The sequence below is a fragment of the Plectropomus leopardus genome, chromosome 12 (assembly GCF_026936395.1).
Source record: "Plectropomus leopardus strain MGB_pleo_1.0 chromosome 12, ASM2693639v1, whole genome shotgun sequence".
NCBI lineage: Eukaryota > Metazoa > Chordata > Actinopteri > Perciformes > Serranidae > Plectropomus > Plectropomus leopardus.
In genome coordinates, this window is record NC_142187.1 from 34,789,353 (window position 1) to 34,805,907 (window position 16,555).

Sequence of the window (16,555 nt, forward strand, 5' to 3'; positions counted from 1 at the left end):
ACGAGTGTTTGCTTTTATTATTATTTTTATTTTATAAAGAGACGTTCACAAATCTGTAACAGAAAACCTGAAAATCAAAGTAAACATTTGATTTCTGACGTCGTTTCTTTAAATTACAACTTCTGTTTCTGAGAGCAAAAGTATCTCACAAAAAAACAGTTTTTCCCAAAAATGACTTCTTCAGATCCCAAAGCTGCCTTCAAGAAGCGATATATTCGCCTCTAGTTGCCCTCCTCCTCCTCCTCTTCTTCCTCCTCTCCTCCCCCCTCCTCTTCTTCTTCCTCCTCTCCTCCCCCCTCCTCTTCTTCTTCCTCCTCTCCTCCACCCTCCTCTTCTTCCTCCTTTTCTTCCTCCTCCTCTTCTTTCACAGCGGTCCCTCCTGGTCTCCCTGCTGGCCGGTGCCCTGCACTCGGCCTGTGGTTGTGAGTTTGCATCCCGCCGTGTGTCGGTGGCTCTCTGCTCTCCTCACTGGAGGGAGGAGGAGGAGGAGGAGGAGGAGGAGGAGGTGTGGAGCTGTGGAGCGATCCAGCAGGAGGACTCTTTGACTCGTCTTCGTCCTTCAGGTCAGAGCTTTCGTCACTGCAGACAGACAATGTTTTTTATTTTAATGTTGAACTGAACATTTATCACTTTTGTCAAAGTACTGGGGAGTAAATAACTCCAATATTGATATATCGGCTGATATTTTTTACACACACACACCCATATATATATATATATATATATATATATATATATATATATATATAAACACACAGAGTAAACAAGTGAAAAATAAAAGGAATCAGTGACAGAGTATTTTCAAAAAGGCTAAGGAAAAATATCTAGAGAACCATATTCATAATTTTAAAATTATTTTACAGAATTATTGTTTTTAAGCAGTTTCATGTCGTTCCTCATTCTGTGTTTTTTGTTTGTTTTACTTTCAGGTTTTTTTGTTTCTTTAGGCTGTTGTGAAAGTTTTTAGGTCATTTTCTTGTACCTCTCACAGATTTGTTGCGTACATCTGAGTCATTTTTTCTTTTGTTGTATATGTATATATGTATACCCACACATATATATCTCTAAAGTCAGCATATTCAGTATAATGAGAAACTTTGGGATGAAGAGTGAAATCGGATTAAAGTCCTGTGAGTTTGAACAGAAAGTTCTGATGTGTTTTTACTCTGATGTGAGTTCCTTCTCTTCTCACCTGTTGTGAATCTGTCGTGGCGGAGGTGTGTTTGTCTCCTGTGTGCTTTCAGGTTTCTGATCCTCCCCGACGTTCACGTCAGAGTTTCCTCCCTGCGCCTCCTCGCTCTCCTCGCTGGACTGAGGGGAAAGCCGTGGTTTGGGGGGTCTGCTGGCGCGGCGGCAGGGAGGCGCGGGGCCGCGGCACTGCTGCAGCGGCAGGCTGTGGTTAAAGCGTGCCGCTGCCATGCACTCGGCGGTGGTTTTGTCACACACACACTGCAGCTTGTCGCAGACGGTGGCGCCCTGACCTGAGGAGGAGACGGCACCGATCAGCGTCAGGTTAATGAAACATATTCACCTTTATTCTCGTGATTTTTGACTTTAATGAGGTGACAAAGATCTGAAGTGAACAGTGATCCATAAAAAAGCAACACATTTTTACATTAGCAGCTTTGCCTCAAAATATGCATACACTAAAACTCCGATTAACTCTTTAGATCCCGAACCAACATCAGTTTTGTTGTACTGCTTTGAGAAACCTTTCACAAACACTTCAACTTGTGGAAACTGAGAAAATTGGTTTGATTTTTATTAAAACATGGGGAAGAGACAATGAGAAAAAAAAGTAGTGAAAGGTGACAAAATATGACTAGAATATTAGCTGTGGGGAGATTAATAGAAATCATCAGAAAAGAGACAAAAAGAAGCAGTTTGCCCATTTTGAGGAGGCATTTTTTTGAATCAGTACTGTGCTAGTCATCCAAAAAAAGCTCAGAAAACAATATTTATATTTCATATAATTATATATTTAAATCATATTACAGATTTTTTTCTCCACACTTACTCAAGGTTATTTTCATTCTTCTTTTCTTTTTTTGTTTTTTATTTTTCTTTTGTTGCTTATTTTCAGGTCATTTTTTTTCTTGCTATTTTTTTGCCTTTTCTTGTTGAATTGTTTATTGCTGTCTTCCCATGTTTTCGATAGAAATCAACCCAGTTTGCTCAGGTTTCACAGGGTTAACATTACTTGTTCAGTGTCTAAAATCTTTTGGAAAAATTTTACATTCAGCACCCACTGGCCACGAGAGAAACTAACTAAAGCTTCAGCGCTCAGTCAAACTTGTTGTAGAGATCCTGTGGATGTTAGAACAAGAACTAACTAACTAATATTTTAATTCTTAAGTCACTGTCTTCCCGCGCTGAAACAAACTTTAATCTTTGTGTGTTCTCAGCAGACCGGCTGTACTCACATCGTGGTTTCCCGCCCTCGCAGGAGATCTGGGCGTTGAGCTTCCTCTCCGCTCTGCAGCCCATGGAGCCGAGCTGCTTCAGGCAGCAGTGATGGAAGAAGCAACACCTGACGAAGAGGAAGAGGAGATGAAGAACGTTCAGCGAGGTGCCTTATTAGCTTCTTACAGAACAGACAAAGAGGTTCAAGGTTAAAGGAACTCAGTGCAGTTTTTGTCCCCTGGTGGCGCCACAGAGGGAAAATATGGAAAATCTTAATTTAAATTTGGCTTCCAAATATCCCTGCGACCTCATCTGTCTCATTTTTGTGAACACAATATCTCAAGAACACCTTGAGGGGATTTCTTCAATTTTGGCACAAACGTCCACTTGGACTTCAGGATGAAATGATTAGAGTTAGTCAGTTTAATATCACTGGGGCCTCGCATCCGTTCTCATGAACACAATATCTCAAAGGCAGTTTGGGGACCTTTTTCTTTTTTAAATTTGGCACAAACATCCTCCTGGACTCAACAATGGATTGATTATAACTTGGTGGTCAAAAGTCACTGCAACCTCATCTCTCTCATGCTTGTGAACACAATATTTCAAGATAAACTTGAGGGATTTTTTTTCAAATGTGGCACAAACGTCCACTTACACTCAAGATGAACTGGTTAAAGTTTGGTGGTTATAGGTCACGACTTCGCATCTGTCCCATTTTCGTGAACGGGATATCTTAAGAACATGAGGGAATTTTTTCAAATTTGGCACAAACATCCACTTGGACTTAAGGACGAGCTTATTAGATTTTAGTGGTCAAATGTTGAGGTCATTGTGACCTTGCCTCTGTCTCATTCTCATAAACACAATGCCTCAAGAAGGCCTTGAGGGCTGTTTTTTTTATTTAGCACAAACGTCCACATGAACTCAACAATGAATTAATCATAATTTGGTGGTCGAAGGTCACTGTGACCTCACAAAACATGTTTTTGGCCATTTCTCAAGAATTCATACACTAATTATGAGAAAATCTCGCAGAAATGTCCAAAAGAATAAAACGATTATGTGATGACATTTTATATCCAAAAAGTCAATAAACACTGTAAACTTTGTAAATGTTTTTTTAGAGAGGAAATGTTTGTTAGACCTCGAGGAGATCCACCTCCTGAGGTTTTGCTGAAAAGCAGTGAATGTAAATGTATAATGACAACAACTCATTGTAGTGTTCACCCGTCGTATCTGTTTCTTTAATTTTTCAATCACAAAACCTAAACATAGTCTTTCTCTCCTTGTGTTGCTGACACAAATCATACGTCAGCTGTGACGCATCAACACTCCTCATGCTGCTGCTCACCTGTCCAGCTGGTCCTGAGGCTGCCCCCCGCCCTCCTGTCCGCAGTAGCAGCCGTACATCTCGTACTCGTGCGGGCATCGTCCCGTTAGACAATGGAGCATCTCCCCCAGAGCCGGCATCTCCCGCCGGGCTCGCCCATCGCTGCCGTACAGAGTGAAGGAGCGACTGCAGTCTGTTTGAAGATTGAACGAAGGAGGAAACTCAGGTAAGAACGTACAAATACAATTTCAACACCTTAAAACGCTGTTATGTTGCATAAGTCAGTGTTTGTACGGTTATGACAAACCTGGATAAGTCGTGGAATTTGCAAAATAGCAACGTCCACGCCTAGAAAAGATTTGGAAACCCTAATATACCCAGAAAGTTTTTCAAACCTTACAAAATTTTGTTTCACAAACCTGCATAAAAGCTCATGAGGTATCGAGGGCTGCTAGAAATTTGAAAATTCAAAAATAATTTCAGTTTTTGGAATTAGGGCCCGAGCATCTGGCGGTGCGAGAATGCTCTTGGAATGCAAAGAATTATTATTATTTTTTTATCCCCAATAAATTGCATTTTTGGAGGTCTAAACATACTGAAAAACTCATGAAACTTTCCAAAATTTAATCGTTTGGTGAAATATCTCACTTCAGGGTTCGAACTCTCCGCGTGCATTACCCAACTTTCACAGAAAGTACACGACCGCTTAATTAGAGATCCCCAGTACCCCGACGTACGTAGGGGTGTGAGGGCCTTTTTATCGCTGCTTGCAGCTCTGAGGTTTGGAATTCATGAGGTTGAGACATTGATCCTTATCCACGGCAGGTGAAATCAAAAGAGCTATATTTAAGGAAAAAAACAGGTGAAGTGTCAGATTCATTGGCTGGGTCTGATAAAATACTTACTCATAAACCATGAGATTGCAAGTACAAGTTCAACAGAACATCAAAAACATGTCAGGAGGTTTGGCTTAGTGGGTAAATCAGGCAGTTAGCGTGCCTGAGGTTGTTGGTTCAAGTCTTGAATGAAACAGGTAACTTTTGAAGACAGACTCCAAAGCACAGAGCTAAAGGGAACGTCGCATACATGCACAATATCTGCAGGTTTAGCTCAGTGGGTAAAACAAGCAGTTAGTGTTCCTGAGGTTGGTGGTTCAAGTCTCGAATGAGACATGTCATTTTTGAAGACTGAAGCACAAAGTTAAAGGGAACGTCAAATACATGAAGTTGGGTTGACAGGAAGGACAGTTAGGAGACAGGAAGTTTGGGGAAAGACAAGAAGTTAGACTAAGAGACAGGAAGGTCAGTGAAGTTACAGGCAGTTGGGTTGTGACACAGGAAGGACAGTCAAGAGGCAGGAAGTTGAGTGAAGGTAGAAGATGGCGGTGGATGAGAGTATAAGAGGTGAAAACAGGAATATGACTTGGGTAAATAGAAAGGTCTGAAAGTAAGAATTTAAGGGACTAGAATAGGAAAGTGGCGGAGTACTGAGGTAGAAAAGTCAGGAACATAGCACGAAGCAGCCAAGCGCCAGTCTGGAAAGAAGAGGATGATACGTCCCTTAGGTCCTAAAACGATCGATGACGTACCTCACGACGAAGACTTAAAACAGTTCAAAAACACACAATTGTCTCCTTGTCTCCAGAATTTTCATACACTGAATACTGAATTTTCCCTGCAAAGAACTTAGTTGATTATCGGCCTGACTCAAATATCAGTCGAGTTTTCGACAGCCGTCACTGCCGATAATGAATTTTCCGTTTCAACACCATACGACCCTTATATCAGCAGAGCAGACAAATACATCGGCCAGTATTTTATTTTATTTACGCCATAAAATATCATTTGGCTTTAGATTCATATAGCTTAGACACTGATTGTGATATTGCAGAACAAATTAAGGAACGTAAAGGTGAGTGATATATCGTTTTGGTCGATAAAGCAGGTGAAGTTGTCCTGAAACAGGTAAAACCAGTATCGGCAGATGTGTCAGTCGAAATCAAGGAACAGTAAAGAAATGTCAAAGTAAAATCTAAGGGAAATTTAGAAACTGTGATGTATAACATACTTTGTCCATTAGAGAGTACTGACATGTTTTAATATTCAAGCGTATGGTATTTTGTTTGTTTGTTTATGACACACCAATTGTCTCCTGGTCTTGTATATGTATAGTTTTCGCCAATTCTGGCATTTTCCATTAAAGTTCTGCCATTAATTTTGTACTGTTGGATAACAGCTTCACTTGTGAGGCTCGAACTGGCAACCTAGGAGACTCCAACTGGCCGTCTTTTCAGTCATTTGTACCATTTTGGACAAACAACCTTAAAAAGTCACCTCACCTCAAAAGTCAATGAGCCGTCTAACCACTGAGCTAAACCTCCTGACACTTTCAGTGTTTTTACGTTCCCTTTTAAACTCTCATTTGGACAGAAAAATAAAAACCCTGCTGTGAGTGGGATTTGAACCACCCATCTCATGACCTGCAGAGAAGCACTCCAACCAACTGAGCTAAACCTTCAGGTATTTCATCTGTGTTGTAAGTTGCAGTTGAGACTCTTCTCTGGGAAGCGGCCTGTAAAACTTATCTGCCCTGGATGAGGTTCAGTTTCAACATTCCACATAGGATTTTTGTTTTACTGTGAATTAGTTAATCCATTTACATGAAATTTTCATGGTTTGGTCAACAAAGATGTTCACCAAGATGACGTGGAATATATGTGCCCTCCAGTGCTGGAAGTACTACATCATGTGAAATATCTCACTCTAGCGTCTGAACTGTCTGTGTACATTATCCGACTTTTACAGAAATGATCGGCGACTTTAGCTGAAGTTCACCAGTACCCCGACATATGTGAGGGTGTTAGGGCCCTTTCATCGCTGCTTGCAGCTTTAATTTGTAATTGTAATTGTAATTTGTTTGGGGTGGTTTTTAAAGAAAAAAAAAACTATGATTAAGAAAAGAAAAAGGCAAAAATTGCCAACAATTTTATATTTTAAAAAAAGCCAAAATCTTTTATTCTAAATTTGCCAAAAAATTAGTTAAAAAAAATGCCAAAAATGTAACTAAAGTAAAGAAAAAAAAATTAAAAGCTATTTAAAGTTGTTTGCCCCTCCCCTGTGCTTTGAAAGTTATTTGACATGCTTCCCCCTTTTTCCACCTCTAATAATTCACATACAGTCCCTAAATTATGTTTAAATAATCCATTCTAATCCTGTTCTGAATTTAAACTAATATATATTTTTAAAAAGGATATTATATGGTGTTGAGAAAGAACTGAAAATGTTGTTTTAGGGAATGCATGGTCTTTAATTTTCCTCAAAGTCATGGAAAAGTCCTGGAAAATAACTGTTTAAAACACGTATGAACCTTGACCTCTGCTGTCTGGCTGCAGCTGTATGTCAGACAACCCAACAGACTCCAGCAGCGACCAGGCGAAGAACGGCACCGCCCTCTTCTGAGCCACGTCCCAGTCTGCAGACAAACAAATATGAGAAAAATGACCACCGCAGATTTAGAAAGCTTCATAATCATCATCAGAGAGGCACAGTGACGATATATTTTGTGTACAAATTATCCTAAATAATACCGAGTTAAAGGAGGCAGCATTAAACGACCTTAACACCGTACATCTGCAGGGACTCAGTCAGCTGATCATACACAGACTCTTATGTTGGGCTTGTGCTGTCGGAGCTTCTCAGCCCGTTAGATCACAGCGAGGTCAGCGAGGTTATGTCTATTGTTTATACAATTTATGCTCCAAACTGTTGATTTCTAAACCACGACACCAGTTAAACGCCGAAGATTTCACATGTTGCTTAAATTTTGATGAGTAACTGTCATATATCATCTCTTTTTTCTGTTATTTCGGGTGATTCTCGTCTGCCTGCTGAGTTTTGGAGAAAGAGTTCAGCACCTGCTTCTGTGTTTACCAGGAAACTTGTTAGATTTATGACTTTGGAGCCGTGCACTCTGTTCTGCAGAAACCTCCTCAGGCATCGACTGAACAAATAAATAAATAAAAACCATCGCCAAGCCGTGAAACATCAAATTAATTAGACTTTTCTAGCTCTGAGTGCGGCGTTGTATTGGCTCCTTTGTTGTTGTTCCTGTTGTAATTATCCAGTTTGCTCCTCTATTATTGGGAAAATGTGAATTTATTGTTAATGTCCATTATGGGCTGGTGTTTCTTCTGGCTGTCATTAGAGGTCACAGATTCCTTCATTTCACATGTAAATGGAATTAGGTTTATTGAACCCGTGAGAGAAACCTGTTTTAATTTATTCATTTCATTCAGATTTAATTTAAAGTGGCGAGTCGATGAAGAGCGAAGACGCCAAATGGGACGAAGCAGAAGGCGTCTTGATGGGAGAATTAGAGGAAAAGAGAAGCTCGGAAAGAAAGCAGTATGTGACTTTTTTATAGTTTAACTCCAAACTCTACCATCTGTGTTTTTCTCCTGCGAGCTGTCTGCCGGCTCGTCCTCCAAACACGGAGCTTTCTGTGGCGCTCCTCGCAGCTCCTCCTCGGATTCCTCGGGCGTCGTGTGTGCGTTCGCCGCTGTGGTTCGGGCGGATGAGATTATCTCTGATCTTGGTTTGACGGAGGTGACTCGGCTTCCGTGTGTCGTCTGAGAGACGCCTGTTGGTGAGGTTGTTGTGGATGGTTGAGTCGCCTGTCCTGCAGCAGGAAGTTAGAGATAATTCAAATTTAGTATTAGCAAACTGGTCGTATACTGGAAATATACTTTCTTTTTTGCTGATTTTCTGGAAATTTGTGCAAAATTAGAATGAAAATGTGATTATTGGCTCAAGATGATAAATATTTTGTAGCAGTGGTTCCAAACGTATGAGTTTCAGGTAGCAAATTTAAATTGCGAATATAAAATGCGTCCAAAGGAAACACGTCAATTTTGGAAAAATCATTATCATTATCATAAACAAAACTGTTTATGCTCGCATGAGGTGGTATTTCATGTGATAAAAAAAAAAGAAGCCATATTTGGACTGCACTGGAAACCCTTTTTTTTGTCTTTTCGAGGTCACATGATGCTGTCTGTGCTTGTCAGTAGGAGCTGGCTCCCTCATGATGCAGCACCAGAGCTGTTATTGCATCACATAACTCTGAGAAAGTTGAGCGGATCATCAGGAAGTTTTGAATCCACAATTCCTCTGTGAGATCGTGGACTATCAGCTCCCAGAAATCCCTCATACGTGGCCGCTCCCACGTATAAGGGGCTCGCCTTTCCATCATGGCTCCATAACACGCCTACGTGGCGTGTTATGGAGCCATGGTGTCCAGTTTCACCGTATAATCCACTGTCGACAGTTTCCAGGCGAAACGTCTGTGGTACAAAGTAGTACCAATGATAAGTGTCTCCAGTGTCTCGGGACACTGTCTGTAAAGATGTGTTGCTGCTGAATTCATAAATAAATTACCTGACGTTTTCAGCCACAAACTAAATCCTGCTCACCTCCGCTGTCTGTGAGTGGAGGCAGAAATCTCAGAGACGAATCTCTCAGCAGCTGCACAGATAAACTCTAAACTATCTGCATGGAGAAAATGAAAACGTATAGATTTTTGGAGGCCTTGAGCATTAATGCTACAAGACCGGATGGATGAACTCATGCAGATGAAATTGATTCTGACACTTTCTGCAATAGATGCAAATTTCCAAGATGGTGCAAACGTTTAATTAATGCCACTCAGCCGTCGTGTTAATGATATGCTGATTCATCTCCAAAGGTTTTGCCTCGTGAGGAGCTGCTGTGCCTGGAGCTGCCTCACCTCGGCTCGGCGGGCTGAGACGACCTGCAGCAGGTGTGTGCGCTCTCCGCTCTTCCTCCCGTGAATCAGGAGCTGAGGGTGAGACGGCGGCGGTTTTCGCTGGGTTGTTTTCTGGTGGCGGGCTTCTTGTCGAGAATCTTTCGGTCACCCTGGTTATCATTTGTGGGCCTGTGGAGGTGGCTGTTATCACAGATCACAGCGTGAGCGCAGCATCCAGAGAGCTCTGCTATCATCTTCAAATATCACTTATTTTAGAGTCACTCTGAGTCAAATGTGTGCGATACAGGAGACATCGTGTCACGTTTGAAGTATTCTAGTAACTAATTTTACTGCCAGTTTAAATATAGTCGTAGTCACTGTTGAGCGAAGGCAAATGTGTAGCTAAAAACACACTGTTTTCCATCCGCAGATCACCGTTATTCCTGGGCCAGCCTACAACCATGGGTGAGTTAAATACAAATAAATCTACTGTCTCTGACCACAAAACCTTTCAGACGGTTTCTTTTTCAATAAAATGTATTCGTATTTTAAAGTTAAAAACCTAAGAAATATTATTGAGTAGTATGTAAAAGAGTAATGGTGTTAAAACATCACAGTATAGTATGCCATTAAAATAACAGTATACTATGTTGCAAAAAAGTTGTAAAATTACCATAAAATAGTATGTTGGACAGAAAAATCATGCAATAATATGTCATCCAAAGTAATATAAAAGACGATGTCATCCAAAATTGCACTAAAAACTCATACAATAGCATTTCAGCCATTTTTTAAACATGCTTCATTGTGACGTTTTTGGACGTTTTTTAAACATGCTGTACTATGATGTCTCTCGACAAACTAAAATATGTCGTTTTCAGCTGTTTTTTCGACATGTCATAGTTTGACCGTTTTTGCCATACTGTAGTATGTTGTTTTCAGCAATTTTTTCATCATGCTATATTATGATGTTTTTGAATGTTTTTTTTCAACATAGTATTCTATGACATGTCTCAGCAGCCTAAAATATGTCTTTTTCACCCGTTTTTTGGACATGTGAAAATTTGACGTTTTTCGTCACACTATACGCAGAGGTTTTTGACCATTTTTTCAATATGTTAATTATGACATTTTGGGCCATTTTTTTATCATGTTAAATGATCAGGTTTTTGGCGTTTTTGTCCTTTTATTCCCACATTGTATACTATTACGCAACTCTACAAGGTAAAATATGTTGTTTTCAGCCATTTGACTTTTTTCAACATACTATATTCTTGCCTTTTTGGCCATTTTTTTGACATGCTAAATTATGAGAGTTTCAGCCTTTTTTTGACATTGTATGCTGTAGCGCTACTTTACAAGCTACGAAAAGTTGTTTTCAACTGTTTCTATGACATGTCAAAATTTGCCATTTTTCGCCATACTATACTATGTGGTTTTTGGCCGTTTTTTGAAATGCTAAATAATGACATTTTCGGATTTGCTTTGACAGTGTATTACTACTATGCTATGCGGTTTTGTGCCATTTTTATGACATACATGACGTTTTTGGGTTGTTTTTTTTCAAGATTATATGCTATGGAGCGACTCTACAAGCTCTTATAAGTCTTTCTCAGGCATTTTTTGGGGCATGTCAAAATTTGACATTTTTTGCCTCAGTATAGTATGCGATTTTTGGCCATTTTTTCAACATGCTAAATTATGATGTTTTTGTCCCTTTTTTTGGTCTTTATTTCCACTTTGTATACTATGACCTGTCTCTACAAGTTACAATATGTCATTTTCAGCCATTTCTGGGACGGGTCAGATTTTTACATTTTCCGCCATAGTATCCCCTCCCTGAGCTACCACCTTATCGTGGTGGAGGGGTTTGCGTGTCCCTATGATCCTAGGAGCTCAGTTGTCGGGGGCTTTATACCCCTGGTAGGGTCTCCCATGGCAAACAGGTCCTAGGGGAGGGACCAGACAAAGTGTAGCTCACCAGACCCCTTATAATGAAACCCATAAATGGTCCAACATTTCCTTCGCCAGGACATGGGTCACTGACTGTTGTTTGTGCCTATGGTCCAAAGAGCAGCTCAGAGTATCCACTCCCTCGTTCTGCTGGGAGACCTCAACACTCACGTTGGTAGCGACAGTGAGACCTGGAGTGGCGTGATCGGGAGGAATGGCCCCCCCGATCTGAACCCGAGTGGTGTTTTGTTATTGGACTTATGTGCTCGCCACAGATTGTCCATAACAAACACCATGTTCAGGCATAAGGGTATCCATATGTGCATTTGGCATCAGGACACCCTAGGCCGCAGTTTGATGATCGACTTTGTAGTCCTGTCGTCGGACTTGTGGCCGCATGTCTTGGACACTCGGTTGAAGAGAGGGGTGGAGTTGTCAACCGATCACCACCTGGTGGTGAGTTGGCTCCGATGGTGGGGGAGGACACCGGTCAGACCTGGCAGACCCAAACGCATTGTGAGGGTCTGCTGGGAACATCTGGCAAAGTTTCCCATCAGAAAGAGTTTCAACTCCCACCTCTGTGAGAGCTTTGACCATGTCCTGGGGGAGGCAGGGGACATTGAGTCCGAGTGGGCCATGTTCCGTGCCTCCGTTGTTGAGGCGGCTGATTGATGCTGTGGCCGTAAGGTGGTCGGTGCATGTTGTGGTGGCAACACCCGAACCAGTTGGTGGACACCGGCGGTGAGGGATGCCGTCAAGCTGAAAAAGGAGTCTTATCAGGCCTTCTTGGCCTGTTGGACTCCAGATGCAGCAGACAGATACCGGCAGGCCAAGCAGAGTGCAGCTACGGCGTTCGCTGAGGCAAAAACCTGGGCGTAGGAGGAGTTCAGTGAGGCCATGGAGAACGACTTCTGGACAGCTTCGAGGAGGTTCTAGACCACCATCCGGCATCTCAGGAGGGGGAAGCAGTGCTCTGTGAACACTGTGTATGGTGGGGACGATGCACTGCTGACCTCGACTCGGGATGTTGTGGATCGGTGGAAGGAATATTTTGAAGACCTCCTCAATCCCACCGACATGCCTTCCAGTGAGGAAGCAGGGCCTGGGGACTGGACAGTGGGCTCTCCCATCTCTGGGGCTGAGGTTGCCGAGGTGGTCAAAACGCTCCTCGGTGGCAGGGCCCCGGGGATGGATGACATCCACCTAGAGTTCCTTAAGGCCCTGGATGTTGTGGGGCTGTCATGGTTGACACGAGTCTGCAGCATTGCGATGACATCGGGGGCAGTGCCTCTGAACTGGCGGACCGGGGTGGTGGTCCCTCTTTTTAAGAAGGGGTACTGGAGGGTGTGTTCCACTATAGGGAGATCACACTCCTCAGCCTCCCTGGTAAGGTCTATTCAGGGGTACTGGAGAGGAGGGTCCGCCGGATAGTCGAACCTAGGATCCAGGAGGAGCAATGCTTTTTTCGTCCTGGTCGTGGAACTCTGGACCAGCTCTGGATCCTTGGCAGGATCCTTGAGGGTGAATGGGAGTTTGCCCAGTCCACATGTGCTTTGTGTACTTGGAGAAGGCATTCAACCATTTCCCTCAGGGAGGTCCTGTGGGGGGTTCTCCAGGAGTATGGGGTATCGGGCTGTCCGTTCCCTGACAACTGGTGCCGGAGCTTGGTCCGCATTGCCGGCAGTAAGACGGACTCATTTCCAGTGAGGGTTGGACTCCGCCAGGGCTGCCCTTTGTCACCAATTCTGTTCATAACTTTTATGGACAGAATTTCTAGGCGCAGCCAGGGTGTTTAGGGGGTCCGGTTTGGTGACCTCAGGATTGGGTCACTGCCTTTTTGCAGATGATGTGGTCCTGTTGGCTTCATCAGGCGGTGACCTTCAGCTCTCACTGGATCGGTATGCAGCCGAGTGTGAAGCAGCCGGAATGAGAGTCAGCACCTCCAAATCCAAGGCCATGGTTCTAAGCCAGAAAAAGGTGGAGTGCCCTCTCCAGATTGGGAAAGACATCCTGCCCCAAGTGGAGGAATTTAAGTACCTCGGGGTCTTGTTCACGAGTGAGGGAAGGATGGAGCGGGAGATCGACAGGCGGATTGGTGTGGCTTCTGCAGTAATGCGGACTCTGCGCCAATCTGTCGTGGTGAAGAGGAGCTGAGTCGAAAGGCAAAGCTCTTGATTTACCTGTTGATCTTCGTTCCTACCCTCACATATGGTCACGAGCTTTGGGTAGTGACCGAAAGAACAAGATTGCGGCTACAAGAGGCCGAAATGAGCTTTATCCACAGGGTGGCTGAGCTCTCCCTCAGAGAGAGGGTGAGAAGCTCGGTCATCCGGGAGGAGCTTGGAGTAGAGCCGCTGCTCCTCTGTGTTGAGAACAGCCATATGAGGTGGCTTGGGTATCTAATTAGGATGCCTCCCGGACACCTACCCGGTGACGTGTTCAGGGCACGTCCCATCGGTAGGAGACCCCAGGGAAGACCCAGGACACGCGGGACAGACTATGTCTCCCACCTGGGAACATCTCGGGGTCCCCCGGGAAGACCTGGACGAAGTGGCCCAGGAGAGGGTAGTCTGGGCTTCCCTACTTAGGCTGCTGCCCAGAAGACCCAACCCCGGATGAGCGGTAGAAAATGTATGGATGGATGGATCGCCATAGTATAGTATGCGATTTTGGGCCATTTTTGAAACATGCTAATATATGAGGTTTTTGGCCTTCTTTTGCCTTTGTTTCCACTTTGTATACTATGATGCGTCTCTACAAGCTATAATATGTCATTTTCAGCAACTTTTGAAATGGGTCAAAATTTGCAGTTTTCACCATAGTATAGTATGCGATCTTTGGCCATATTTTCAAAGCACTAAATTATGATGTTTTAGGACGTTTTTGACCTTTGTTTCAACTTTGTATATAATAAAACTTCTCTACAAGCTATAATATGTCATTTTCAGCCAATTTTGGAACGGGTCAAAATTTGGCATTTTCACCATAGTATAGTATGCGATTTTTGGCCAATTTTTTGACATACTAAATTATGAGGTTTTGGAGCGTTTTTTACATTTGTTTCAACTTTATATATAATAAAACGTCTCTACAAGCTATAATATGTCATTTTCAGCCATTTTTTGGAACGGGTCAAAATTTGCCATTTTCGCCATAGTATAGTATGCGATTTTTGGCCATATTTACAACGTCCTAAATTTTTAGGTTTTTGGACGTTTTTAACCTTTGTTTCAACTTTATATATAATAAAACTTCTCTACAAGCTATAATATGTCATTTTCAGCCATTTTTGGAATGGGTCAAAATTTGCCATTTTTACGATAGTATAGTATGCGATTTTTGTCTATTTTTTAAACATGCTAAATTTTGACGTTTTTTGGACGTTTTTGACCTTTATTTCGACTTTGTACATAATAATACGTCTCAACAAGCTTTAATATATCATTTTCAGCCATTTTTGGAACGGGTCAAAATTTGCCATTTTCATGATTGTATAGTATGCGATTTTTGGACATTTTTTCAACATTCTCAATCGTTAGTTTTTGGATGTTTTTGACTTTTATTTCCATTTTGTATACTATAACTTGAGTAATCTAGCTATAATATGTCATTTTCAGCCATTTTTGGAACGGATGAAAATTTGGCATTTTCGCCATAGTATAGTATGCGATTTTTGGCCATTTTTACAACATGCTAAATTTTTAGGTTTTTGGACGTTTTTAACCTTTGTTTCAACTTTGTATATAATAAAACTTCTCTACAAGCTATAATATGTGTTTTTCAGCCATTTTTGGAACGGGTCAAAATATGGCATTTTCGCCATAGTATAGTATGCGATCTTTGGCCATTTTTACAACGTCTCTAAATAATGAGGTTTTTTGAGCGTTTTTGACATTTGTTTCAACTTTGTATATAATAAAACTTCTCTACAAGCTATAATATGTCATTTTCAGCCACTTTTGGAGTGGGTCAAAATTTGCCATTTTTGCCATAGTATAGTATGCGATTTTTGTCCATTTTTTAAACATGCTAAATTTTGACGTTTTTGGACATTTGTGACCTTTATTTCGACTTTGTACATAATAATACGTCTCAACAAGCTTTAATATGTCATTTTCAGCCATTTTTGGAACGGGTCAAAATTTGCCATTTTCGCCATAGTATAGTATGCGATTTTTGTCCATTTTTTCGACGTGCTACATTATGAGTTTTTTGGACGTTTTTAACCTTTGTTTCAACTTTGTATGTAATAAAACTTCTCTACAAGCTATAATATGTCATTTTCAGCCAATTTTAGAACGGGTCAAAATTTGCCATTTTCGCCATAGTATAGTATGCGATCTTTGGCCATTTTTTCGACGTGCTAAATTATTAGGTTTTTTGAGCGTTTTTGACATTTGTTTCAACTTTGTATATAATAAAACTTCTCTACAAGCTATAATATGTCATTTTCAGCCATTTTTGGAGTGGGTCAAAATTTGCCATTTTTGCCATAGTATAGTATGCGATTTTTGTCCATTTTTTAAACATGCTAAATTTTGACGTTTTTGGACGTTTTTGACCTTTATTTCGACTTTATACATAATAATACGTCTCAACAAGCTTTAATATGTCATTTTCAGCCATTTTTGGAACGGGTCAAAATTTGCCATTTTTACGATAGTATAGTATGCGATTTTTGTCCATTTTTTAAACATGCTAAATTTTGACGTTTTTGGACGTTTTTGACCTTTATTTCGACTTTGTACATAATAATACGTCTCAACAAGCTTTAATATATCATTTTCAGCCATTTTTGGAACGGGTCAAAATTTGCCATTTTCATGATTGTATAGTATGCGATTTTTGGACATTTTTTCAACATTCTCAATCGTTAGTTTTTGGATGTTTTTGACTTTTATTTCCATTTTGTATACTATAACTTGAGTAATCTAGCTATAATATGTCATTTTCAGCCATTTTTGGAACGGGTCAAAATTTGCCATTTTCGCCATAGTATAGTATGCGATCTTTGGCCATTTTTACAACATGCTAAATTTCTAGGTTATTGGACGTTTTTAACCTTTGTTTCAACTTTGTATATAATAAAACTTCTCTACAAGC

General features: G+C 41.3%; 1 protein-coding gene across 1 annotated transcript in view; it reads right to left on the reverse strand.

Moving 5' to 3' along the window:
* Positions 1 to 20: 20 nt before the first annotated feature.
* Positions 21 to 16,555, reverse strand: part of oc90 (otoconin 90) — a 61,470-nt gene continuing 44,935 nt past the window's right edge. The window contains exons 15-21 of the mRNA XM_088085925.1: positions 9,521 to 9,700; positions 8,177 to 8,413; positions 7,103 to 7,207; positions 3,758 to 3,929; positions 2,424 to 2,530; positions 1,193 to 1,481; positions 21 to 579 (exon numbers count right to left, since the gene is read on the reverse strand). Coding sequence (XP_087942051.1) covers positions 222 to 579; positions 1,193 to 1,481; positions 2,424 to 2,530; positions 3,758 to 3,929; positions 7,103 to 7,207; positions 8,177 to 8,413; positions 9,521 to 9,700 — 1,448 coding nt within the window. The 3' untranslated portion in view covers positions 21 to 221. The remainder of the gene's footprint in view (positions 580 to 1,192; positions 1,482 to 2,423; positions 2,531 to 3,757; positions 3,930 to 7,102; positions 7,208 to 8,176; positions 8,414 to 9,520; positions 9,701 to 16,555) is intronic.